At 37.9% G+C, this 26,306-nt stretch overlaps 1 protein-coding gene across 3 annotated transcripts in view; it reads left to right on the top strand.

Annotated features, from left to right (window-relative positions):
* The window catches only part of KIAA0825 (KIAA0825 ortholog), a 180,328-nt gene that overhangs the window by 37,775 nt on the left and 116,247 nt on the right, over positions 1-26,306 (top strand). For all 3 annotated transcript variants that reach the window (XM_033163690.1, XM_033163688.1, XM_033163691.1), the window contains 7 exons: positions 2,520-2,614; positions 4,969-5,196; positions 6,848-7,113; positions 9,285-9,435; positions 12,536-12,726; positions 15,704-15,886; positions 22,193-22,306. In XM_033163690.1, the coding sequence (XP_033019581.1) occupies positions 2,520-2,614; positions 4,969-5,196; positions 6,848-7,113; positions 9,285-9,435; positions 12,536-12,726; positions 15,704-15,886; positions 22,193-22,306 (1,228 nt within the window). The remainder of the gene's footprint in view (positions 1-2,519; positions 2,615-4,968; positions 5,197-6,847; positions 7,114-9,284; positions 9,436-12,535; positions 12,727-15,703; positions 15,887-22,192; positions 22,307-26,306) is intronic.

The raw sequence follows: 26,306 nt of genomic DNA, 5'->3' as shown, positions 1-26,306 counted from the left end.
AAGTTACTGCTGTAATGGGTAGCCTTTTAAATCATATAATGTTAGTTTTGTCTCTGTGTGTAGATCCTAAAGATAGCAGCAGCAGCTTCTTTCATATAGATTATTTTCAAGAAACATGGTGATGGGGAGATGGAATTTACACTGAGAACATAGCAGCTAGAAAAACTTTATTTTCATTAACTTGTTAGCACTTTATTGGAATTGACTAACAAATAAAATTCTCACTCAAAATGTTTGCAAGTCTCCCCTCCCCCACTTAAAAATAATAATTTATGTAGTGCTCATTTTTCTTCCAGATCCCTTCTCTATGACTATCACACATTTCCCTGGGCAAACTATGGGAAAGAATACTGCCTTGAAAGATCCTTTTGGATATTTATTTGACTGCTTAAAATACATATAGTAGTAATAGCTTTTAGCTTTTAAAAGAGTGAAGTGGCAGTTTTAAATGTGTTTATGGGATCTCGCTTGTTAAAGTAGTGTAGCGATGCATGTCCTTTGTTTACTGTATGCTTTTGTATATAATGTAAATCGTCTGGATTCCTTGGCAAACACAAGCATTTGCAGTTGTTGATTTCTTTTTTTCTATAAATGTTTATATATTTCTGGGCAAATAAAAGACAGAAACTATAAATCACTGATTGGTTTAAAGTGGCACAAGCTCTTTCCAGCCACCATGATTATTAACAGTAGCCAGAGTGGATTTCAAAACTTGATTAGTAAACCCATCCCTATCCATATTCAACACTGGATAGGACTGGTTTTGAGACAGAAAGAGCTTTGGTTGCTGTGGTGAATGTCTTAAAGCTGACAACTGAATGATTACAACACTTGGTTCTACTCAACCTCTCTGAGGCTTTTGATATAATCAACTATGGGTGTCCTTCTGTGACTGGATTGGACCCAGGATGCAGAATATTACAATATTACATCCTTCCTGGGTGGCTGATTGCAGAGGAATGAATGAATTCATTTATTACAGTCACAGATCAGAAATACAACCGATGGCAGAAGGTAGTGCTGGGTGATATCTGTTCCACCCCATGCCTATAGGTTGTATCTTATCCCCCATGATTTTCAAGCATACACATTAAACCACTGAAGGTTTTGTCTCTCTCCCCCCCCCCAGTATTTTTTCTATCTTACCCTTCAGTATAAGTGCTCTCAAGTTAGCTAACGAATCCAAAGGCTCAACTGTTTTAACAGTTGTGCTGTTTTAGTGAGTTTGCATTTTTGTAAATTTTTAATCATGGATGTTTTTAATGTTTTGATGAAATTGTTTTGTTGAACATTTTAATTATGTTTGGGTATATATATTATAATTGGTTTATTCTTGTAAACCAGTGGAAACCATTTTGGTGTGTAAGTGGTACAGTATATATTTAATAATTCTAACAATAGGTTTAATCCGCTGCCCCATTCATCCTCACAACTACCCATGAAGTTGAGAGAGACTGGCCCAAGTTAACTTCATGTGTCAGTTCACCAGGTCCTAATATCATGTTCTAATTAGTACACCACATTGGATCAGCAACATTGCCAATATGCAGATGACAAGCAGCGTTACTGCTCTTTTCCACCACTTAATCTCAGGGAGCCTGTGGAACTCTTGAACAAGGGTTTGTCGACACTTGGCTTGCCTCGTGCCTAGAAAGCATGAGTTCAAGCAGTATTCCATTTGCCCCACCGCTTTCCCCAGGAAAACCCGCTCTTTACCACTGAATCTGAGCAAATGTCAATCCACAGAAACCCCAATTGGTGTTTGCTCCAATTCTGTGGTAAAGAGCAGGCTTTCTCGGGGAAAGTGGTGGGAGAAGCAGAAGTGTGCATGAGCCCCAAATTCCTTGAGAGACTATGGGAGAGCCTCTGAAACTTAATCCAGATTAGATTGTCAATGTGTAGGTTGGAAAGTTGACTGGCATGAAATCAATCCCAGATGATGTTGTACTCCTCTTTACATACCAGGTGCGCAATCTGAAGGTGATCCATAACAGACTATTATCTGGAGAGGCATCCTTGGGCAGGTATGCCTCCTGCCAGGCTCCAGTTTGTACTCTAAAGTGCACAACTCCTACTTTACATATGATTGGGAGAAACATTTATTTAAAGATATGGGTCTGTCACTGGCAGCTCACAAACATGTCAAATGCTGCAATGAGCTGGGGACAGATCTCCCACACCAGCAAGTTGGGAGACTGTAGATTCCAATTGTTAGAAAGTTTTGAATATTTTATTTTTAACTGACTTTTTCTAAGTTACTAATATTTTTATGTAAGTATCTTAATAGACTGTTGATTCCAACATTTAAATATCTAAATATTGTATATACTATATATACCATTAAGTAAAACAAAAATGTAGTTATCAAAAAGAGAATTTTGTTTGCAACCTGAATTTTACTTTTATTTCACTACTAACATTCCACTGCAGCTTGCTGAATATCTTTATAGAATGTATTGATATATCAAGTTTTCCACAGCCTTAATCTTAACTTTGATCCCATTTGTCATACTGTGCAGGAGTTCTGAAGAAAGCTGGTGGGGAGCTTTTAATAGGGGAAAGTAGAGCAAATGAAACCAGTGTGCTTCCTGAACAGTTACTTCAGGTAAAAGAGGTGAGTAAAATAAAGAGTCAAACTCTCTGGGAGCCTGTTTTGTCTGCACCATCAATACAGATAAGGACCTATTAACATATTCATTACAAATCCCTTATGCTAAGATGCTAATAATTTCAGTGCTATTAGTAATTTAAGCCTGCAAAGACCAAGGCTGGAAAGAAAAAAGACCATATACAAATTTGTGAATATAAAAGAAGCTGTTAAACCATTTTGTGGCATCACTATTAGAAGAACAAAGTCACTATCAGAAAGGCAGTGAACATAAAAACATGTAAAGGTGCCATTGTAAGTTTTTATTTAATGTTCCTGATGTTTCCAAAAGTATTTTCAGGTGTGTGTTGAAAACAGGATCTATTTTTACATAAGCTTGCTCTTACAATTTATGATGGCCATTTGCACTGGCTCTTTTCATATTAATATATTCCATATTATCCTACAAATGAAAAGCACTCATATCTATTTCTCATAGTCTAGCATAACCAAGAAACAAGCCACTTTCTGCAGCTAATGCATAACTACACTGATGCCGTGGAGCATATGAGTGAGGGGAGTTCTTCTCCCACTTTGTCTGAGCAGTAAAATATATTGCTTTTGAGCTGCATCTGACCAAAATTAATGAATCAGTTCTATCACATTTTAAATATAGTTTTAAACAACTATCAGCAACTTAATAAGACTGAATCAAGAACACATAGGGGAGTAATCCGTTCATCTAGAACCAAGGATCAAGAGTCCCAGTTATATACACATACAACATTTTAGATCATCAATGAAACAAAGCTTGGCATCAAATGGATTACAAAGCTGATTACTGAAGAAATTAACTGGATTGCTATTCCCAGCTTTTAGGGCTGGGATCCAAAGAACTGGTGACACTGAAGTGTAAGGGCTTACCAGTGAAATTTTTACTTTTTGTCTTTACGTGGCAAATACCTATTGCGCCCTCACAAAAGTCCCTCACTTTCAAAAGCAAGTTTGTTTGAGAAAGAAAACCCAAACTCTGCAGTTCTTACATACGTTGTTCCTTTATTTAAACATCATCCAAACATCATGAATCTTCAGAGTTGCATCCAACTGCTGTCCCCTGGTGACAGAAGACTGATCTAGCAGACAGTTTTGTCAGCTGAACAATGTCCCCCTCCTCCAGAAGCTTTAGGTGTGTGGCAGGTGGTGATGGCTTTGGGACAGCATGGGAGGTGGCATAGAGAGCTGCAGAGGACAGAGGCAATTTCCAGAAATCGCCTCAATCCCTGCTTCTGCTGATGGGAGCCTCAGTTGGATAAAAAAGATTTCCCTTATTAGGGACTAGCTGGATACAATTATTTATTTTGTTTATATCCTGTCTCACCAGGTTTGGTTGAAACACTTTATAATGAATAGAAATCATCAGTAAAACATTTAATATACAAAAGAAATATAACAATAAAACTGACTGCAATAGCATCTACAGCAGCCAGAGAACACAGATATTACAGCAAGTAGAATCTCAGTTCCATAGCATTAAAACACTTTACATTATTTCTTTGAAGAAGTGCAAGTAGACACTGTTGGCATAGGCAACAGCAACAGCCTTTAATTAATACCCACACTACCGAGAAGAAAAACACACATCTGGGTGCAGGACTTGGGTAGCTTTCCTGAGTTGTTAATTTAGTTTGAGTTTCCCCTTTCTGGCTTGCTTCTCTTTGTAGCATGTGTGAACTGATCATTTTAAGTAAAGGAACCTGAATAAGGCAAAGAAGTCACTCAGCTATAGTCACTGGGTTTGTACACCAACCAAAGCATATTCTGGAACTGAGGGGTAATTACTAAAGAGGCTATGCCTCCCCCCCCAAAAAAAGGAAATTTTGAGCAGGCTGTTGCCCTTAAACTTTAAAGAACAAGGGGTGGGGGTATGAGAATGAATAGCAAATTAAAGGCTTGACCATCTAAATTTTTTGCAATGTTAAACGTTCCTGCTTTGCCAGCGAACCCTGACCTCCCATTTCCCAAGCCAGTCAGCAAACACTTCTGACAGTTGCTGAAGCTTGGGCTCTGGCAAGTTTACAAAAGCACTTTCATACCAGTGGGATAAGGAGGGACATGATGTGGGGTGGTGGAGAAGGTGGGTAGGGAAGTTACCTAAAATGTTTCCTATATGGGCCCCAGTGAAATGAATGGGAGAGGAGGCATAACACAGCAGCACAAATATCACCTTCACACCACATCCAGAAGAAAAGAGTCAGTCAGTTCCAAGTGTATTGTGTGTTAAGTATACAAAGAGCTTCAGTAGACCATTTGATCAGCTTAGGTATAATTGAAACAGAAATATTTGACTGTTCAGTTTTTGTCTGTATACTTCTATATTTCAGACTACCATACTAGATTTCGGCTGGAGAAAAGCATTTAAAGACCTGTCCTCTTCAGTAGCTCACTGTATAACAATTGCAGTTGAAGATTTTTCCAATAAAATTCTTCAACATGAGCAGAATGAACACACTTCAGCTGCCTGCTATGTGATGCATATTGTAAAAGTACAGCACATGAAGGAGCTCAGGGAAGTAGTCCATGAGGAAGAACAACCAAAACAAATTTCAAAGGCATGTATCAAAAAGATCTGAAGTTTTAAGGGGATTACAGAATGCCAAGTTTGTTTACCCATAAAGCATTGAAGTACTTGCACTTCCAGTGTTTTAAGAGTCAAATTCATGGAATGAAAACCTGTGCTAAATTATTTAATAGTGCTTTATAGATCTCAACATATATTCTAAGAAACTTTAAAAATGTATCCATTTTAATACTTTTAAAATGTATCCATTTTAGTAAATAACCTAGATTTCTGTCCCATGAAGAAATTAATTTTGTAGGTGGAGACACATTGATGAGACTGAGACACATTAGTAGTTCACTAGGGAAGGACTAAAATGCAATAAACATACAGTAAAACCATAAAAACACACAGGAGTAGAAGGGGTTCAGATTTGAAGCTGCAATAGGAGAAAAATTAAAGCCTGATTCATGGAGTTGTGTATTGGGGATTGAAGATTAAAAACAACTCAACCCAGAGTATAGTAGTCTCTTGTACTCCAGTTCCTTCCACATTTTCGGTCAGTTTATATGCCTTGGAATTAAATTGCAAAGCCTTGGACTGTATTACATGTTTGAATACCACCTCAGCTTTAAACAAAAAACCTCTCTTATCACACAAAGCGAGTGCATCAAGGAAAACAGTTCAGCCCAGCCTTCCTCCTCATGTCCTCATGTTCAGGGAGATTTTCTTGTGGGATAGCATTCAAACATTCAATTTATCCAACTACAGCCTGAAATGATACTGTCCAGGTAGAGTTTTACCGCTTATATGACTGAATGAATAAATTGACTCTTTTTTAGGCTTTCTCTGGAACAAAGCAGTCTGCAACTACATCACTTGTTAAAACTGTGACTGCCGCTTCTCTTCCAATAAGCATGTCATGAGGGGGCAATTTGCAGTAAAAAGGGGTAGAGAGTATGTTTCCCCACCTAGTTAGGGTTCCAGGTGCATGCTTATAAGATACTTTTGTTTTTATAAAGTGAAGGCAAGAATTATGGCAGCACTACTTAGAGTCAACTGTGTGACAACACTACAGTATGTGTTTAATGCCCATACTAGAGGCTACTGCCCTGTCCTGACTGAAGCATTTGGTAAACAGTGCTCTTCATTCACTTAGCAGAAGAGGGAGTAAAAAAGCATTAAATATCTAGTTGCACAGGACTCAGTCACTTATAACCATTATATTAAAATCTCAAATCAACTCAATGAGTTTCATGTAACATGCTTGAACTTGGAGGGAGTTGAGCTCAAAAACAAGTAACCACTATTATTGTCTGTTTTGACACTTGATTAGAAGATAATGTGTGCATCTATGGAGATCACAGAGTTCTTCATATAGGAAAAATGTCAATGGAGGAATTCAATCTGGTAAGGTCATCATTACATCAGGGCAAACATTTCAGCTTGCCAATGGAATGACCCCTCTTTCTTCCCCTGTGTGCTCATACAGGGCTTCTGCTCATTAGTTGAATTGTTCCTAGGGTTTTTTTAAAGAGATAAATTTGGCAAATATTAGCTTCAACTTACATGGTCTAAGCTTTTCATGTATACATTATGAAGCCTACATTTGTCTTTTGCCAAATGCAGTGTTTGTCATATTGTAGAAGTATAAATAATGCTGTCAGTATAAAATTAACTGGGTGTCACATTTATTTTCCTAGTTTTGTTCTGACATCATGGAGGAACTTGACATGTTGCTTCCCCTGGCTCTGGCATGCAGAGATGAGTCTCTCCAGGAAATTAGAGCAAACTTTGTAGAGGCCTGCTGCAAAGTAGCAAAAGCTGTCCTGACAAGGTTGGAGGAGAGAAGTAAAGATGTCCCTTCCAGAGCTCCACTGCAGAACTTGTATACTATTCTCTCCACAGCAGTGCATGTCTATCAGCATTTTAATATGTATCAGCATCTAATGAAAGATACCACTAGAAAGTGAGTCTGTTGTATTGATTAAAACACCCATAAATAGCAGTAAATCAAACAATTCCATTTCAGTGATACAACAAATATATTTAAAAGAAACAACTTAAAACAATGTGTTGTTTACTGTCAGTACCTTGAATTTTTTGCTTTCTATCCTGGTTTACTATGATCTAGCATTCACTCTGTACACCACTGTAACTTCAAAGAAGCATCTAAAACTTTTTTCTAAGACAGAACAGTTCCAGCCCTGTCTTTCTTCATCCAGACCTTTAAAATTAATCATGTAGTCTGGACCACTTTGGGTTTCAAATTGTGTTTGAATGTTGTGGACGTGGTGAGTTTTATTTTCCTTGTTGTATTTATATTGCTTTGGAATATGTTGTTTAATGTTTACTTTTGTATTTAAAGCTTTTTATACTCATTTATTGTAAGCTGCCCAGAAAACATTTTGTCATTGAGCAACTTACAAATAATATTATGTACACGCACGCGCACACACACACAAATACATATGTTACATCTAAATCAGATTTGAGGAGAGGGTAATGTCATGTCAGGGACGTGGGTGGTGCTGTGGTCTAAACCACTGAGCCCCTTGGGCTTCCCGATCAGAAGGTCAGCAGTTCGAATCCCTGCGACAGGGTGAGCTCCCGTTGCTCGGTCCCAGCACCTGCGAACCTAGCAGTTCAAAAGCACGCCAAAAGAAGTGCAAGTAGATAAATAAGTACTGCTCCAGGAAGGTAAACGGCATTTCCATGTGCTGCTCTGGTTTTTCGTTGTCCCAGAAGCAGCTTAGTCATGCTGATCACATGACCCGGAAAAACTTTCTGCAGACAAACGCCGGCTCCCTTGGCCTGTAAAATGAGATGAGCGCTGCAACCCCAGAGTCGTCTGCGACTGGACTTAACTGTCAGGGTTCCTTTTAATGTCATGTCAGTTCCCCCATACCACTTAAGTCAAATGCCATTTTATTACTCTATTTGTCTTTTTCTCTCCTCTTCTGTTGTTACTCTTTCTTTTTCTTTGCTGCTCAAATCATTCATTTCTCTTGAAATTCAAACTATGTGATGTTCTTCTTCAGCAGCTTCTGCATTCAGCACAAATTCACCGGGTTTTTCCCCCCTTTTGAAACTCTCATTGGGCTTGACTTACTGTACCTTTCTGCCACATTTTTTCATAAGGTCCTTTCCTGTGGTCTTGACTTCTTCAGAAGGTTGCTTCTGTCTCAAAACCCTTCTCCCTTTCTTCACCTTAGATTTGGAATTCCTTCCTGAGAGTTTCTTTTGCACCATCTTCTCTAAATTCCTCCTCCAAATTCACATTGTCAATGCTGCCTTTCACTTAATCCACATCCCCAAATAAAACTACGCCTAACTATGTGTAGTTGAAATAGCTGATATTGAGTGCTTGATAACCTTGCTTCACTTATTTTTATCCCCTCCCCTTATTGTGTTCACCACTACAGACAATTGGATTATAAACTTCCTCTGTTGTAGCAAGCTGTGGTGTTGGCATAGGCACTCCCTTTGCCACTGTGTCTGAAATGTTGTTCTTTCAGGAAGGATTTTCTTGCTTCTTCCTCAGAACAAGACACCGAGGCAGAGAGAATAGGCAATGCAGGTGGCCAGGGGAAGAGGAGAACAGCTCCACTGCTGGTGCAAAGAGGAGGATGGGGTGGTGGGAATAGAAGGCATGGAATTAGCAGCAGAACCACCACCCTGGTCAGAAGAGGCTAACCTTTCTTGTGCTAACCTTGATAATAGTATATATTTTTATAATAATTTTGCATGTATCAAACAGTTTGGTATTTTTCGTACCAGACCACTTTTTTTAAATAAAAAGAACTGTCCCTTAAGTATTGTTTAGAAGTACCACTTATAATTCTACATTGCATTTCAATAATAGGGATCCAATCATTTATATGAGCATTTTTTCTTAGCAGTAGATTGACAGTGCTGTTTGCCTAAGTAGTATAGTACACATTTGTAAAACAGTAAAAGTAGATTTTCAAAGAGCCTCTGTAACAAATACCAGATTTTAACGTGAGCGTGAGTTTAGATTCAAGAATCAAGAGGAAATGAGTGATTGATACTTAATAATCCAAACCATTTGTACAACTGTGGGTTGTTACCTCCTACTGCACTGGTCTTAAATCTTTCCTTCTTTGATCATTTGAACAGGCCTGTATTCCTAATGCCTCTCCAGCAATATCAGGAATTGATCAGTGTTCTTCAGTTTCAAGTTACAAACTACTGCATCAGAATTTGTGCTACTACTATTTTACAGGATGCCGAGAGTCACTACTGGGATGACTACAAAGCTTTTTATGAGGTGTGATGTTAAGTTTACTAGCTTTTCCTTTTACACAAATGTTTCTTTTTTTGTTTTCTTTTTGATTAATTTGAAACATAGGTTCAATACTACCTGAAATCAAGGTTACATTGTAAGGTTGCTGATCTACAACAACTATGTGTGCATATGCCTCATTGAGTTCCATGGGCTTTATGTGCATGCAACAATGGTCAAGAATAAAGGCCAAGCTATAATATTATGAAATTACAAAACAATATTGAGTCCTTCTAGATGTTTTGGTATGAGTACATCTTTGTGTGCTTTTTAGTACTCTTCATTTTTTTTCTTTTTTTGAATTGGATATAAAACAGATGAATTCATTATTGTCTTATCTACACTTCTGTTAAATGTCCCCAACTGGTTGAATCCAGTAACTTTGAAACTTTGTTCCAAACTACCGTGCCTTAAAAGAAATGCAGTGTGTTGCAAGAAAGTCTATACATAAAATAACTATAATTTACTATGATCCCAAAATATGCACCCATAGAAGCAGCTGCCTGCTTCCTCTGAATGATTTACTGCTTGCGAGCAGGGCTGGCCTGTAACATTTGGCCACTTGAGGAAAAATGCTCTGCCATGTAGGTGTGCCCTACCACAGGTATAGCCCTACTGTGTTGCCATGCCCCCACATGGTGCACCCATGGCAGAGGCAGCAGCAGGACGCACCTGCAGAGCAGGAGGCAGCATGGGGACACCCACGGGGTGTAATGGCAATGTGCTCATCAGGCCCATATCTGCCCCGTGGGGCAACCACCTAATCTTGCTTCATGGGTGGGCCAGCCCTGCTATCAAGGATGCATGACTAGTCAACACTCACTGGAGCAATGAATTTTTTCCATGGCTACGCACTGAGCTCAGTATTTTGTCTGTGGATAAAATAATTAGCTAGTATGTGAAGTATAGTAATTCTGATAGTCTTCTTTACAGAATATAAATATTTCAAAATGACAGTGAACCTTAATTTCAAACTCTGGATAGCTGAACCATAGTTAATGCCACAACCAAGGTGGGCAGTGGGGATTTGCACTCTAAAACAGATACAGTTTGCAGTAGCTTGTGGTGTGATGTGAAAACAATCTAGTGCAGTTTCTCACCAACTAAATATATTGAATACCTGCTTGGCTACCAAACTGAAATAAAGCTTTTAATGAAACAAACATCTGCTGCAATCTCCAAAACGTATGTTTTCTAGTTGTCAGAAATAAAGTTGTCTATTTGTAGATAATACTGAGTGGCTTATGTAGTACTGCCCAGCTGCCTGTTTCTTGACATACAATTTAAATAAAAGCCCACATCTGTTTTATTGTATGAAGCTTGCACAAATAGCAGATGTTTACCCATTCAGATACTTTGACATAACAACAAATAGCAAACAGGAAAAGGTTCCCTATAAATCTCAATGAGGATTCTATTTATTACCAAGAATCTACTTTGATATGAAATAAAATGAATAATTTAAATAAGAATAATATATATTCTGGTATATTGGAAGTTTCAGATAATTAATATCAAATAACTACATACAATGAACTTAATATAGAATATATACCCAGTAGAACATATATTTAAATGTATTTTAAATACTTTCTTTTTTAAAAAAAATACTGAATTCAATTTAAAAGGCTTCAGAATGGTTCACAAATTATTAAATAGTTTCTAAGAAAAGTGTTTTCCAACAAAGTCATACACAATGTAGACCCATTGAAATCAGTATTCTTAAATTAGTGAGGGTCACTTATTTCAGTGAGTCTACTCTGAGTATGACTAATATTGGATATTACCCAATTTATTTATTTATTTATTCATATTACTATTATTTTAACAATGTTTACTCATAATGCCTACTGATAATTTACTGCTATTGCAGTATATATAAAATGCATGATAAAACATTAATAAAATATCCACATATAAATCATTTAATTTGATGCTAATCTTGGAAGCATTATTTGCAGAGCTCTTCACTGGTAAGGTTTTTTCAAAAATAGTTATACTTCATTATAGTGACCCATAATAATAGAACTTCATAGTATGTTGCATATCAGACAGGAAATTATAATAATCTCTGGTCTTCTGCTATATGAAAAAAAAATCTGCAGAGTCATTAAATTGTCACAGAGTTTAGACTGTTACTATATTTGTTTCTGGTATTGTTAAAATACAATAAAATAGCTAAAGGATCTTTAAAAAGAATTCTAACAATGAATGAACATTTACATTCAGCAAGGAACACTGGATGTATTTTCAACTTTCTGGTCGAACTTATAGGCTGTCAGATTTTAATAATGTCTATAATATATTAGTGTAGGCAAATAAGTGTGTAAGTTAACTCATTCAGTTGGTCTGTAGGTAATTTCTCTTACATTGTGGTACTATTAAGGCTCTCAGCAAGGATCCTCTTAATTTTTTTTGCCAAGTGTACCTCCAAAGGGTACTTTAATTGTATGGCATGTCTATTCAGAAGTACTTCCCATTTAGTTCAGTAGGGCTTGTTCCCAGGTAAGAATGTGTACCTGAGTTACCTGTGCTACATAAAACATAACTCAACTTGTAACGTGGATATTAATTCCCCATTTGGAAAACATCGGCTTATGGCCTTCAGTGAAGAAGTTGGAGCACCTGGAGATGTATTAACTTGCTGGTGACAGCTGCATAGAAAGTTATTCTCAGTAGCAATTAAGAGTCTAAATAAGAGTAACTGCTTCATGGTTGGTCAGCCTTTTACAATGGGATTTGCCCTTGATCACAGCAGAGATTGTGAGTACTTGTACACGATTTCGTAAATTAGTAACTACACAGTACAATATGCATATCCAAAATAGGTTTGGGGAAGGTAAGTTTATGGTAGGTCAAATGTTTGTGGTTTTGGAAGAAAACTGCTTTCCCAGCTGAAACAAGACATGAGTTGTTTTTGGGAGGGGAAATATGTTTTGCATCTTGGAAGGTTTCTGGTCGAGTTATTCAGCAGTTCATACTTTTCAACTATTTCCTCTCGTCCTGAATGGATTAGATTCACTGAATCCAACCTGACATTCAGGAAGATGAGTTTCTGTTGTTTAACATTTGTTGGTTTTGCCAGGGGGAAAGATGCTCATTCTCCATCCAGATGTGGCATTATTTCTGCTGTGCTCTTCATCATGATCTATGGACTGTTCTACCCCCTGTGCTAGCCCAGGAGATTTTAACAGAAGTGCTGGAGGAATCCTTGGCACTCCTGGCTTGCAGATATTTTCAGGCCCAGCCCAGTTACAAGAGAACACCGCAGATAAGGTAATGATTGATTCTAATTTTGAGCTGTGGGTGATGTGAATGTATTATTATTGTTTCCTGTTCTGCTTATTGAACACTCAGAACAACTTACATAAATTAAGATGAAATAATCATGAAATAGCATATTAAAGACAATACAGGCTAACAAAACTATACAATTTAACAAGCAATGAATATAAAAATGTTTTTAAAAGCAGCAGAAATTACACATTAAAAGCCTGTTGAAATAAATCCATTTAAAGCTTTGTCTAAAGCACAAGACTGAGGAAGCCATCCAATCGTTTATAGAAGGTTTATTTTGTTTTATGCCTAAGCATTGTTGTTTTGTGCCTGAACTTTTTACTCTGTGAATGTTAAGTAAACTCTTCTGCTTTCAAATGTAACAATACAACCATGGCTTAGTGATACGCAAACAAGCTACGGTGAGCCTTTGGCTTGCACACTCATGTCTCCGTTTTTCTCCGGTGTAGCTGTGGGGAGATTAGAAGCATCTGCTTCTGTTTCAGATTAACAAGTTAACATGTCATACAAACCTGAAATAGGGGATCACCACATTCTTTGGCCTGTGGATGCATTTGTACTTTTTGGTGAGAGCTATGGGCCATGCCCCCTCTAGCAACTTCTCTCCACTTCCCTCACAGTGGAGCTGAAAGAGGAAGTATGAAAAAGCATCACTCTCCTGCAGCTCTATGTACTTCTCAAGGGAGAAGAAGATAACCAGCTTAAACCACTTCATGACCAAGGGAGTAGTGAGTAGAAGGGATGGCTGAGAGGCTTCATAAGTACTTAAAGGGAAAATTTCAAAGTTGCCATTGCTTCTCTTCTATAGGCACCTCATTGGCAACCTCTGTCCTAATCTGTGGTTTATTGAAACAAGTTACCGGTAGCTTGATTTAACATACTATAGTTGAGACATCAGTTTGTCCAAGGTTAGGGATCATGTGCTTACTGTAAATCAGAAGCTCTGCTGGAGCCCATGGTTTGCTGTGAATTGTTCTAAAAACAATATCTCACTGAAAATTTGTTTTTCATGCATGAAAAAGTGCTTTTTCTAGTCCTAGCTGTAGTTGCGTATCTTTTCAGTGTTCACCAAAATGGTATGCCTTTGATCATTCATACTGCAGCTTTTAACCTTTAAGTTCAATATGGGATATGTTTCCAAGGTTAGTTGTGGGCATGATATTCACAAAGGAGATAATAAAAACGGCTAATGACAGGAAGCAACTAGCAATGGAAGCAAAAACTACAAAATAAATACAGTGGTACCTCGTGTTACATACGCTTCAGGTTACATACTCTGCTAACCCAGAAATAGCGCTTCAGGTTAAGAACTTTGCTTTAGGATAAGAACAGAAATCGTGTTCTGGCGGCGCAGCAGCAGCGGGAGGTCCCATTAGCTAAAGTGGTTTCAGGTTAAGAACGGACCACTGTATATTTGGTGCAATATACAAAGCTTTATTTTTACAGAAAAATAATAACATGGTAGACTGGAGCCAAGGCAGAGCAGATTCATTCTTCAAATGTCACATATTTTCCAACATCTAGGTACAAACTACAAAGGAACATATTTTTCAAAATGTTGCTTGTGTGTATAACCTCATTATACAGAGGATTTATAGATTTCAGTATTTCTGATAATACTTAAGACTATTGTCTGTAAGCATACATAAAGAATGGAAACACCCTAGTGAATTTTAGATTTAATTTTCTTTATAATTAAGAAGAATGAGAACATACATACTCTATTGTGTAGCAGAGCAGGCTTTTAATATTAATTCTGGAATTAGGAGTATGATCAAATTCAGCAGTTAGAGTATTTGAGTCCTGATCTGTTTCTGCTGTTCCCTGCAGATTCTGTTGTTTATTTGCTTTTTGTCAAAATTCATTCTTCTTGAAAATCCAATAGGCAGATGTATACATTGTTTGGATAGCAATCCTGCCCTATTACAATCAAAATGTGAGCTTTGTCATTAATGCCAGTGGAATGTAGGTTGTATCCATAGTCTTTGCAATCCTTTTTCACAACTCACTATTCGTTCTTTGTCATGCCAAAGACATTTACAGTGCCACGTTAACTGGTAGCTATGTAACTCTTAAACAGCATTTGGCATATACTAGTTATCATAATATAGCATGTTCATACAAAAGCAAGTAAGAATAGAGGAACCAAGAATAGAGGAACCATAGTGAAACAATGGGAGATGGGGCAAGTTGCAAAAAAATCTTGGGAGAAAAGAGAGGGTACTCAGAAAGCACATCTGGAGCCCGTGATGAGAAATCAATTTAAAATGGAACTTGCATACTAAAGGAATGGGGAAAGGGCACCAGTTTTCTAAACTCTTTATATAAAATTGTGCCATGAATATTTAAACTAATGTCTTCCTTTCTGGAAAATATGTGTGTCTAACTATTATAAGGTAAACAATCAAATGAATATATAAATTATTTAAAATGTATTCCACTCATATTCAGTATTGTTTCTGAAATTTGTTAAGAACCGGGGATAAAAAGTTCTGAAGAAAACAGAAAAAGAACATACTAAATTTTCATTTTATAACAGGTGTAAGGAACAGAGAAATTAAAATATATTTAGTTGTAATGTTTTATTTGGTGTATTCAGAATTGGATAAAATTGTAAATTTTAGCAAATTATAATCCTAGCTTGCGCATGTATAACAGTGCAAATGGTGAATTCCTTCCTCATTCATATCTGTGGAGGGAGCTAATCCACAGATAATCTTCATTTCATAAAATCAGTGGGGAAAGTGAAACATAAGAGCTCTGTGTATACTTTGGGAATGTTGTGTCAGGGACAAGATTATATTATTATTATTATTATTAATTCCTAATGATTTAAAATAATTTAAAAGATCACTTGTATATAAAAATCCTTTCTGCATTGTAGCAGATTACTTGATGGAATGGGTTGAATTGCATGCCTAGATTGATTTCATGGTTTTTGCTTTGTCTCTTACAGAATAGATGTTATAGCAATTCTGATGACCTGTGAAAGCATGCTGTGGTCAGTTTGCAGTTCTGTGCAAGAACTTTTGATCCCACAGAAAGACAGAAATCATCATATTTATAAAATACACAAGTATTGCAATAATTTACTTGCAGCAGCTGTCTTTTTAACTGCACCATTGGAGAACCTGTATAAGTAAGTGTGATGTAATATTTTAAGACAAACAGACATTTATCCTATAGAAGGAGTAACAATCATCTATCTTTGTGTAATGGCTGGATTCCAGTATGGTAATAATGCACCAAAATCTGAACATTGATTTCAACTGTGGATAGGAAGTGGCGCTTGAATGTACATTATTTTACACTGCAGCAGATTTATTTGAGAAAAATAATGTCATTAGAATCTGGTAAACTTGAAACCAGTCTATATTCAATACTCTCAAGGCTGCAATCCTAAACATGCATACTAGGGAGTAGTTGAACACAGAGACTACTTCCAAATACACATGCATAAGATTGCGTTGTTAAGAATTTGGTAATAATAGCAAAGCCTCTAGCAATATGTAACTACTGCCTGTTTGGTCACATTCACACCATACTTTTAAAGCACATGGTTTCTCCCAAAGAATCATGGGAACTGCAGTTTGTATAGTGTGTTGGAAACTGTAGCTCTGTGAGAGGTAAACTACATTTCCCAGGATTTTTTGTGGGAAGCCATGTGCTTTAAATGAACCGTATTTCTTTGTGCAATTCTAACTGCTGTCATCTATTAAGCTCCATATTTTAGCTGTTGGGAAGAATATTTTTTCTTCCAGCTCTTTGTGCATTCGTGTCCTGTTACACAGCCCTTTGAGACTGTAAACAAAATAACACAACATGGCTATTTCTAAGCTTAAATCCAGAGGGTTTTTACATATTGTATCCAAGGAAAATCACAACAATCTTATTATTGATCAAGCAACAGTTGTACAACTAACATTCCATAAACACATGCTTGTGATAGTTATCTGTGTTTCCTTGGAGAACTGAAACCTGCTTTGCAATCAATAAACTACATCAAGTAAGTGACACATGCGACTCAAGACTATGTGTCCTGAAGCCCTTCAAAATATGGAATTCCTTCTATTCTTTCAAATAAGAATTAGTTGGGTTTTTTACAAATTGTATATTTTAATACATGAAGGAAATAAACAAAATAGAGAGATATCTGCTATTCCTGAAAAAAATTGAAATGTGTTCACTAAGGTTCCTAGGGGTTGAAAAGTAGCTCATTTTTGAAAGCAAGCTTTATTTAACTGATGCTAGCTCAGGCCATATATAGAATATACTGGTAGCTATTTTGAATCATATCCTATGAGTCACATACTATTTTTTCCTAACACTGATATAAATATTTTTGACTTGCAATTTAAAACAAAACCTCCTTCTCTTTCTTGCCAATCCACATTTTTTTCCTGGCCTTTGTTCCCACCCACCATTTTGTTTGGTGATTTCCCTCGCTGTTCATCCTCCCTTCTTTTTGTCCTATGTATTGTTTCTCTTTCCTCCCTATCCATCTCTGACTTGGTGGGGGGATGTGTGGAGGCAGGTGGTCCCCATTCTTCGGGGCTTGGTTTGCTGCTTTTCCAGCCACAGAACTTAATCCACCACACCTATATACCACTGCATGTGTTGACAGCAAGACCTGATACATTTTCAACTACGACAGCAGATTTTTCTTCAAAGGATGCTCCCAATCAGCCCTGGTTTTCAGTACAGCAAGCCTTATCAACCACTGATGCTTCTGTGCTCTGTCAGTCCTCTGCCTTAACTGCCCAAATGGCAATAGTTCCTATCATTGCTCAGGACCCCCCATGCCCCCCAAACCCAAAAGAAAGCTGCTTCAGCTACTGCAGCAGTTGCTGGTGCAATTAGTGCAAAGGCAGTGCTGGATCAGCCACCACACAGGGTGCAATATATGGGACATGAAAAATCGACCAGCAGCAGTGCCTATCTCCCTTTCCCTGTTCTTTGACTGTTCACTGCATGCCAGAGACAGTGATCTGGAGCTGATGGATGAATGGGAGCTAGAGTGGCAGAATTTTTAAACTCTTCCCAGTAGTCCTTTGAGAAGGAGTCTTGCGACTGCCCTGCTCATGTTTTTGATATCAGCACTGCTACTGATATCTGAAGAAGTGTGCATGCACACGAAAGCTCATACCAAGAACAAACTCAGTTGGTCTCTAAAGTGCTACTGGAAAGAATTTCCTATTTTGTTTCGACTATGGCAGACCAACACGGCTACCCACCTGTAACTAGCACTGCTACTGTTGACTTGACACAGGCATCACTTACCTCCCCAAACAGTTTCAACTGGCTTTTATTCCCAGCCAAAGTGTTTTTTAAAGAGGGCATCCCTATATGTCCTCCTGTGGTGCATCGTTTTCATTCATGGAACTTAAAGAAGGTTCTGCAGACTCTCGTGTTCAAACCATTCCTCTCCACATCCTTTCTCATAAGGTCCTCCATTTGGTGGCCATCACATCAACATGGCTCATTTTGGAATTGAGTGCCTTATACATGTTCCTGAAAGACTGTGTGGAAAGACTGTGATTCTTTGTATGGATCCATCATTCATGTCTAAGGCAAATAAAAGTTTTTACTACAACTAGAACCTCCTTCTGGCCTAACCAGATTCATTCCTTAGAGAAGGCCTGATACTTAGTGGATCATCTACTGGACGCATAAATTCTGTATCAGCCAGACTAAGGACTTCAGGTTGACAGAGGTGTTGTTTCTTCCTTTCCACCCAAGAATGTGGGGCAAGAAAAGCTAGCATGCTGGCTGAGGGTATGTATCATCTTGGCTTATGATTCTCTCAAGGTGCCTGCAGAATATCACAACCCATTCCACAAGGTCTGCTTTTACTATAGCAACATTTGCCACCAATGATCTTTTTATTGGCATCCAGAGAGCTGCCACTTGGTCCACACCAAAAACTTTGGATAAACATTATAAACTGGACTTGTATGAATCTGCTGATGCCTCTTTTTGAAGATGTGTTTTGCAGCAAGTGCTTCTGTAGACTTAGGTGTCCTGGAATTGCCTGCATTACTGGGACTCCTTTGTACATCCCACCTGATGGACTGTCACTCAGGGAAAAGCACCTTTCAGGGGAGACCAAGAGTTCCTTTTCTGGTTCTTGGCTTTAGTGGAGGTAAAGCCAACAGTGTTGAAATGAGCAGCTTATATGTGTCAGTGAATGTAATTATCTGAGACGCCCATCTGCAAATATCATGGAAGTATTGCCTGAAGTTAAAATCAACATTGACATCATAGGAGCATCAAACATTCCTGACAATTCATTCTGGCAGTTAATAAATTATCATGACTGCAATCCACAACAATTCAATTTTGCTGTCAATTTTAATGGGAACCTATGTTACCTGTTCAGTTTTATTGCCAATATGTTGTATTCCATTAAAAAATAAAAGACTCCCATCTTTTTATTTAAAAATTTCATAGAACACTCAGTTATCCTAATTTGTTTTAATGCTATCAGCATGTAAATGGTGCTTTTCATAATCTTTGCAAACACTCAAATTCTAAAGGAATTTTAATGAATTTAATGATTATACTATTCACATATTCTTGGTACAAAGTAAGCATATTGATGAATAAGTCAAGGTGTACCAAACTATCTCAACTGTGTCCAATATTAATTTCCAGTTTATTTTCTCACTGCCCCACAATATATGCAACATGTTGCTTCTGTTAATGAGATATTGTTCATATTTGTCTTTTTCTGTTTTTTCCTATTGTTTTGTTTCTTTAATTTTGTTTAAAAGGGTTAGCTTTATTTTTAAAAATAAAACAGTCTAAATTCATAGAACTTGATATTCTACAAAATTTAATATTATTTCCAACATCAAATTATTTAAATTCTATAAGGCAACAGTGTTGGGAATTCATCATTTATACATCTCATCATTTCATACTAGCACTGAGATTTACAAAATCAGTTTTCACCTTGTCATACGCTACAGAAGAATAGTACAACTCAAACATGGTACGTTTGTATCAAGTACTTTCACAGATGCTTTCCCCAGCTTTTGAGACAAGAGGCAGCTGCTATAGGATATTTTATACATAAGGAACATTTCCTAATAGCTGTGGTTATGCGCTAATGATTAAAGTAGGAAATTTAAGCTGAATATATTTGTCTGTTAGTAGTATTTTCATTACTAGTAATGGACAGTGGGGGCAACCAAGTTATCCACTGATGTTTAGGCTGCATATCCATTTGAAAATTACTTTAGAAAAATGTCTGGAATGTGTTCCAATGAAGACAGGGGGGCATTCAGTATCCTTCAGGGTATCAACTTACATCTAGCCAGGGGTCAGAGCACTCTTATTGTTTTACTTTTTTGCGAGAATGGCCCCATAATCTCCAAGATGGGTCATGCTTCATAGCCAGGAATCAGTTCCACATTTAAAGGTTGGCACCACCACCTAGAATCATACAAAGAACCAGGAATCAGTGCAGTTGTTTAAGCACTGACAAAATACGTTCCCAATGACCAGTTTCAGTTAGTAGCCCAGTGTCTGCATTTTGATTTACTTGTACTTTCTCTGAAGTGTTGTCTGCATTCTTCAAAGTAGTCTAATCTGCCAGGCTATTTTGCCCAGGACAAGTTACCACTAGGGCACCAACTGAAGTTAATGAAAGTTGCCTTGGACTACTAAGGTCACTTGGGCCTCTAGTGACAAAGTTGGATCTTTGAACACTTATTGACTGTGGCCTTGATCCTTTGGGGGGGGGGTGCCACCTACTCAGAACCCCACTTCCCTGGGCACATTGCCTAATTACAAACAGTACTTTCATTTTGTGTGGCTTGAGCTTTTGTTCATTGGTTCTTATCTAGTCCATTACTGTTCTCAGACAGTGATTTTAACACCACCAAAGGTCAGATGTAAAGGAGAGGTATTGTTTCTTCATTTTCATCACAGACATGGTGAGGCTCTGTAATAGGTCTTAACTGTGTTGGGTCACCACACAGTAGTTTCCTGCTACTTTCACTACAGCCATTCTACTTCCTACATCACAATTCCCAACACACCAGTAAACCAAGGAATTAAACAAGCTTTACCTGATGAAGACAATGTCAACCACCTCACAAAATGTCTACAGTATCACCTGGCATATCGGCTAGAAATTTACCAAAGTCCACCACCCCTGCAGAGAGAAGTGGTTGCTGCCAGTCTGAACCTTAGCAAAAAGTGAAATGAGCATGAGAATAGAGACAAAGAGAAATCCTCCACTACCAGATAGCAATCTTCTGCCACAGTTGAGAAGGTGGCCTCCCACATTCATTTGGCTGATGACATGCTGAGAAAGTCTATGGTTGTCATGGCAGTCATGAAGTCCTGAGCCTCACTATGCAAGGCAGACAAGAACCACAAGCCTAGTAAGTGCTGCTGGGCTGGAAGCTGCCATGCAGAGATCTGCTCACTGCTGCAAGCACACTCAAAAAAGTTTTAAGATCAACAAAAGTTGCAGAAAAATACCTCCTTAGTTTGCAAGGGAGCAAATGGCTATAAAATGTTTATTTGTGGCCACTGAACTATCCTGTGTTGGGACATGGAACAAAGCAGAAAGAATTCTATATTAAGTGTAAAGGCTACATAATAGCGAATAGAGAATACCAGTCTCTGTGCAGCAACAGCAGGAGAGGGTTGTTACTGTCTGTCATGCTCTGTCTAGTAGAAACAGGATACATTAAAATGTAAGGTAAAGGGACCCTTGACCATTAGGTCCAGTCGTGTCTGACTCTGGGGTTGCGGCGTTTATCTCGCGTTACTGGCCAAGGGAGCCGGCATACAGCTTCCGGGTCATGTGGCCAGCATGACTAAGCCGCTTCTGGTGAACCATAGCAGCGCACGGAAACGCCATTTACCTTCCTGCTGGAGCGGTACCTATGTATCTACTTGCACTTTGACATGCTTTCAAACTGCTAGGTGGGCAGGTGCTGGGACCGAGCAACGGGAGCTCACCCTGTCGCGGGGATTCAAACCTGCAACCTTCTGATCAGCAAGCCCTAAGCTCTGTGGTTTAACCCACAGCGCCACCTGCATCCCATTAAAATGTAAATCATAGCTTAAATCTGAGCAGAAAAAAATTATATTGTACTTTGACTTGAATCCTAAGAACAGCAAGTGAAGCATTGCTTTCCTGCCATTGTTGTGGGTTTGGAGACACTATATTCCACCCTGTTCTGCAACTGTAATTTTAAAAAATGATTTTTAACTTATTATGATAAAGGGCAGATAATACTAAGGAGGAGGAGGAGGAGGAGTGGACTGTGACTGTGACTTGAAATTGGAGACCCCCTTGTGTGAACTGAAATACCTTCTATAAGTAGCTCATTGATTCCAAGCCAAATACTTGTTTGCTGTTCAAAATCTGTTAAAGAAGTATGATTATTAAACTAATTCTACCTGAACTACTTGTATTTTTCAGGACATTTCATAATAGTGTTGGTGATCCCTTGTCCTCAGATTTTTTGGAGCCTACTGTTGACCAACCATTACGCTGGTTATCTGGCATCACAGAACTTTCCCCTTCTTTACTGAAGTAAGTATCTATATATTAAAATGTAGATAAGAAACTGAGATAGAATCTATTGATTTCTCAGTTCACATTGTTATTTACTTATTTTTAATTTTAGCCTGCCCTTCACCAAATGAGTGGGTTACAGGAATATCATAAATAAAATAAAATAAATACAACATACAATTAAAATCATAAAATAAAACCACAGAAACAACAGTAGCAGAATAACAGAGCAGCTGTTCAAGTCAATTGCAATAGGCTATTATACAGATATCAAATATAGTTTCTTCATACTGGTTTTCTCACACAGATTTCATGTGGGGCCTGTGTAGACTTAATGTATAGACTGTACATTTTTGCCCAGCTGTTGAGATCTGAAATGAGCCACACTTCCTCATCCAGATGCTCCACTCTCTGATACAAATTTTCTCTATTGCTTTTCTAATGGGGCGCTGGCCATAAACATGGTTTTAAGCTGCTTTGCGATTTCTGCCTTTGTTTACCATGTTTGAGACTGATGGTAACAATGTGGCCAAATAGTGAGCAATTGTGATCACACATTCCCCAGCCCACGTACCCAGGGCTAAACTACAGGCACCTTATATAGTATTTACACCAGCTTCCAATTCAAACTGTTTTAGTGTGATGGTAATTGTGGTTGAAGAATGGGTAGTTCTTCTTTAGCAGTATCTAATTCTTTTAACATTGATGTTTGATTATAGATATAATCTCTTGTTTTAGTAATGTATAAATGTGCAATTCTTGACAATAAAATAACTCAATCTAAGTTTTTCTTTCCCGTTTAACTATTTCAACTTTAAATTTTGAGTATTACATGTAACTTTATTTGTATCTGGAAGAAGTAGTAACTTTGGGCATTAGAAAAGCTAGATAATTCTACAAAACTAAACTTCATTTGAACAACTGATTTGTTCGTACTTGGTATTTTTAGAATTTGTTGCATATTTGGAAGCAATGCATAATTTCCTTGTCGTTTCAGTAAGTGTAATGACAATTTACATATGAAACATATGCCATCAGCTGTACTGTCATTCTTTTTCTAACTTTGGACCAAAATTCCTCCCACACCCATTTTAGCAGGCTATCTATGCTCCCCACAGAATTTTGTATCCTTTCTCTGTAACCTGCATATTTAAATGAATGCTATGATTTTTTAATACTTATTCTGAAAAAGTATATCTTTAGCTTCTGCTACATTTAATGACTATGTCTTTAATTTCAACATGCCATATTTTTCCATGTATAACAGACACAACCCATGTATAAGACGACCCCTATTTTTCTGAACCCCAAATTGAGTCAGAGCCTGAACCTGAGACCAGGCCGCTTGCACCAGAGCCCAAACCCAAACCTGAGCCTGGGCCGCCCACACCAGAGCCCAAACCTGAGCCCAGACTGGCTGCGTCAGAGCCCAAACCCGAATCCAAGTCCAGACCGCCCGCACCAGAGCCTGCACCCAAGCCCAGGCTGCCCACACTAAAGCCCAAGCCCAAATACCTGTACATTCACCATCCCAAGTATAAGATGACCCAATTTTTGACTAAATTTTTAAAGCAAAAAACATCATTTTATACACAGAAAATTACAGTAGCTTTTTATACCATAGAATATCTTAATACAGAAAAAATAAGAGAAAACTGCACTTCAGTTTATTAATGTCCAGTGTGAATGGAGGTTCTTTAGGGGCAACTATAAAACAAATATATAGTCAGCATATCTGTGTAAATCCAGTTATAGAAATAATCATAGCTCCATTTAGATGTCAAATGCCTTGTAGAATTGGAATCATATGTGTGGTAGAGCAGGGGCCACACTTTCTGTCCCTATCCACTCCATCAGGACCCTGTCGGTTGGCCTCGCTACCCTTTGTAAGGCTTAGAATACTCCGATAGGGTTCATGTCTTTATCATTACACATTAGTCATTATTGCATAAATAATGTGTTGAAGCTTATAAAATAAGACTAAATAAACAGTATACCGGTAAATGTTGTTTTGACATGAGAAAGAGCCCCATTGCACAAATGGACTTCAGTTTGTGTAATGTTGGAATAAATCCTTTAGATTAGATGTTAAGCTTCCTGTAATATAATTCAAAGTAGGTTTGAAAAAAATTGATGTTGATGATATGCGTACTTAGTTATTTACTATTTTTAATTCCCTCTGTTCTCCAAGAATGTCAAGACAGCATATATGGTTCTCCCCACCCCTGTTCTATTTGCAAAGCAATCCTATGAATTAGGCTGAGAGAGTGTGACTGATCCAAGGTCATCCAGCCAGCTCTGTGACTGAGAGAGGATTTTAAGCTGGCCTCCCTGATCCTAGTCCAGCACCCTAACCACTACACTACACTGCACTACACTGTAAACCACTTTGATATTTTCAAGATATAGCAGTATTTACATATTTTCATAACTATTTAAATAAATAAATACATGCATGCATCATTAGTTAATAAGAAATGGATTTCCATGCATGTTCATGTTGATTTAGTGGCTGAATGCCCTATTTTAAGCTTTGGTGAATGTGCATAAAAGGAGGAGGTTGAATTCAGGGTTATACCCTGATTGCTGGTGCTGCAGTTTCCATTGACATTGCCATACGTCATTTCCTCCTACCTCCAATACAGCTTAGTGGTACTGTGTAAAAGCATTCATATACTGCTGGAAAGGATGTGAAAAAAGTGGTGAGATTGCCAACAGCTCCTGGATGAGCTGGACTCCCAATTGTAGATTTGTAGAGGTAGATGCAAACCATCACTTGTTATTTTCTTAATACCAAATTAAACATTTATATGTGACATATTTTATATATAGTTCACCTTTTCCTCTTTACGTGGCTAGCCTTGTGTTCACAGCTACCAGTATATGAGCTTGTAAGATGAGAGAACATATGCCTCTCCATATGTCCAATATAAAACTTTTCAGTGCATTTACTAGTGTTAGTATAGTGGCTTCAGGGAATGTCTGTAATACTCTTATTTTCCCTCTGAGTGAATCACATCAACTGTACATTTCAATTTGCATGATGCTCTAAGAGCCAAGAATTGGCAAATACTGAAAAGCAATAACATCCCATCTGGTCAATGATAGTTGAGCTTTTTTCTGTACCTCAGTATTCTATAAGTCGCTTTAGATATTACTTTAAATACTTAACTGTCCAAAGGCCTTGTTTTTCTTATGTTTAGAAATTGAAGGGAAGTTTTGCTCTATTTTGTATAGTTAGATACCTATTTACGTAGGGTAGACAATGGTAGCATGGTGAAAAGAGCTATGCATTTCCTGAACATTATCTGAATACATAGAAATGTTGGGAATTGGAGCAGAGAACTGGGCTAATATGTAGCCTTCACACTTAATATATAATTCATAGAATCATAGAACCTAGAGTTGGCAGGGACCCAAGGGTCATCTAGGCCAACCCCCTGCAATGCAGGAATCTCAGCTAAAGCATCCATGACAGATGTCCATCCAACCTCTGCTTAAAAACCTCCAAGGAAGGGGAGTCTACCACCTCTAATGGGAGTCTGTTCCACTGCCAAACAGCTCTTACTGTCAGAAAGATTTTCCGAATGTTTAGTCGGAATTTCCTTTATTGTAACTTGAAGCCATTGCTCGAGTCCACCCTCAAGAGCAGGAGAAAACAAGCATGCTCCCTCTTCCATGTGACAGCTCTGAAGATATTTGAAGATGGCTATCATCTCTCAGTCTCTTCTTTTCCAGGCTAAACATACCCAGCTCCTTCAAGTGCTCCTCGTAAGGCTTAGCTTCCATACCCTTGATCATCTTGGTAGCCCTCCTCTGCACATGTTGCAGCTTGTCAACATCCTTCTTAAATTGTGGTGCCCAGAATTGGACACATCTGTTTTATGTTACCGAATATACTTTTATAATTCTGCCTTAATTATAGTGTGACAAGTAGCTCGCATCGTATTTCCCACCCATCCCTATTTGTTTCTTTCTTATTTCACAGACTTGATTTCAAATATTTTATAACATCACT

The sequence above is a fragment of the Lacerta agilis genome, chromosome 11, assembly GCF_009819535.1.
Source record: "Lacerta agilis isolate rLacAgi1 chromosome 11, rLacAgi1.pri, whole genome shotgun sequence".
NCBI lineage: Eukaryota > Metazoa > Chordata > Lepidosauria > Squamata > Lacertidae > Lacerta > Lacerta agilis.
The sequence above is the reverse complement of the archived record's forward strand: the minus strand, read 5'-3'. Positions and strand labels throughout refer to the sequence as shown.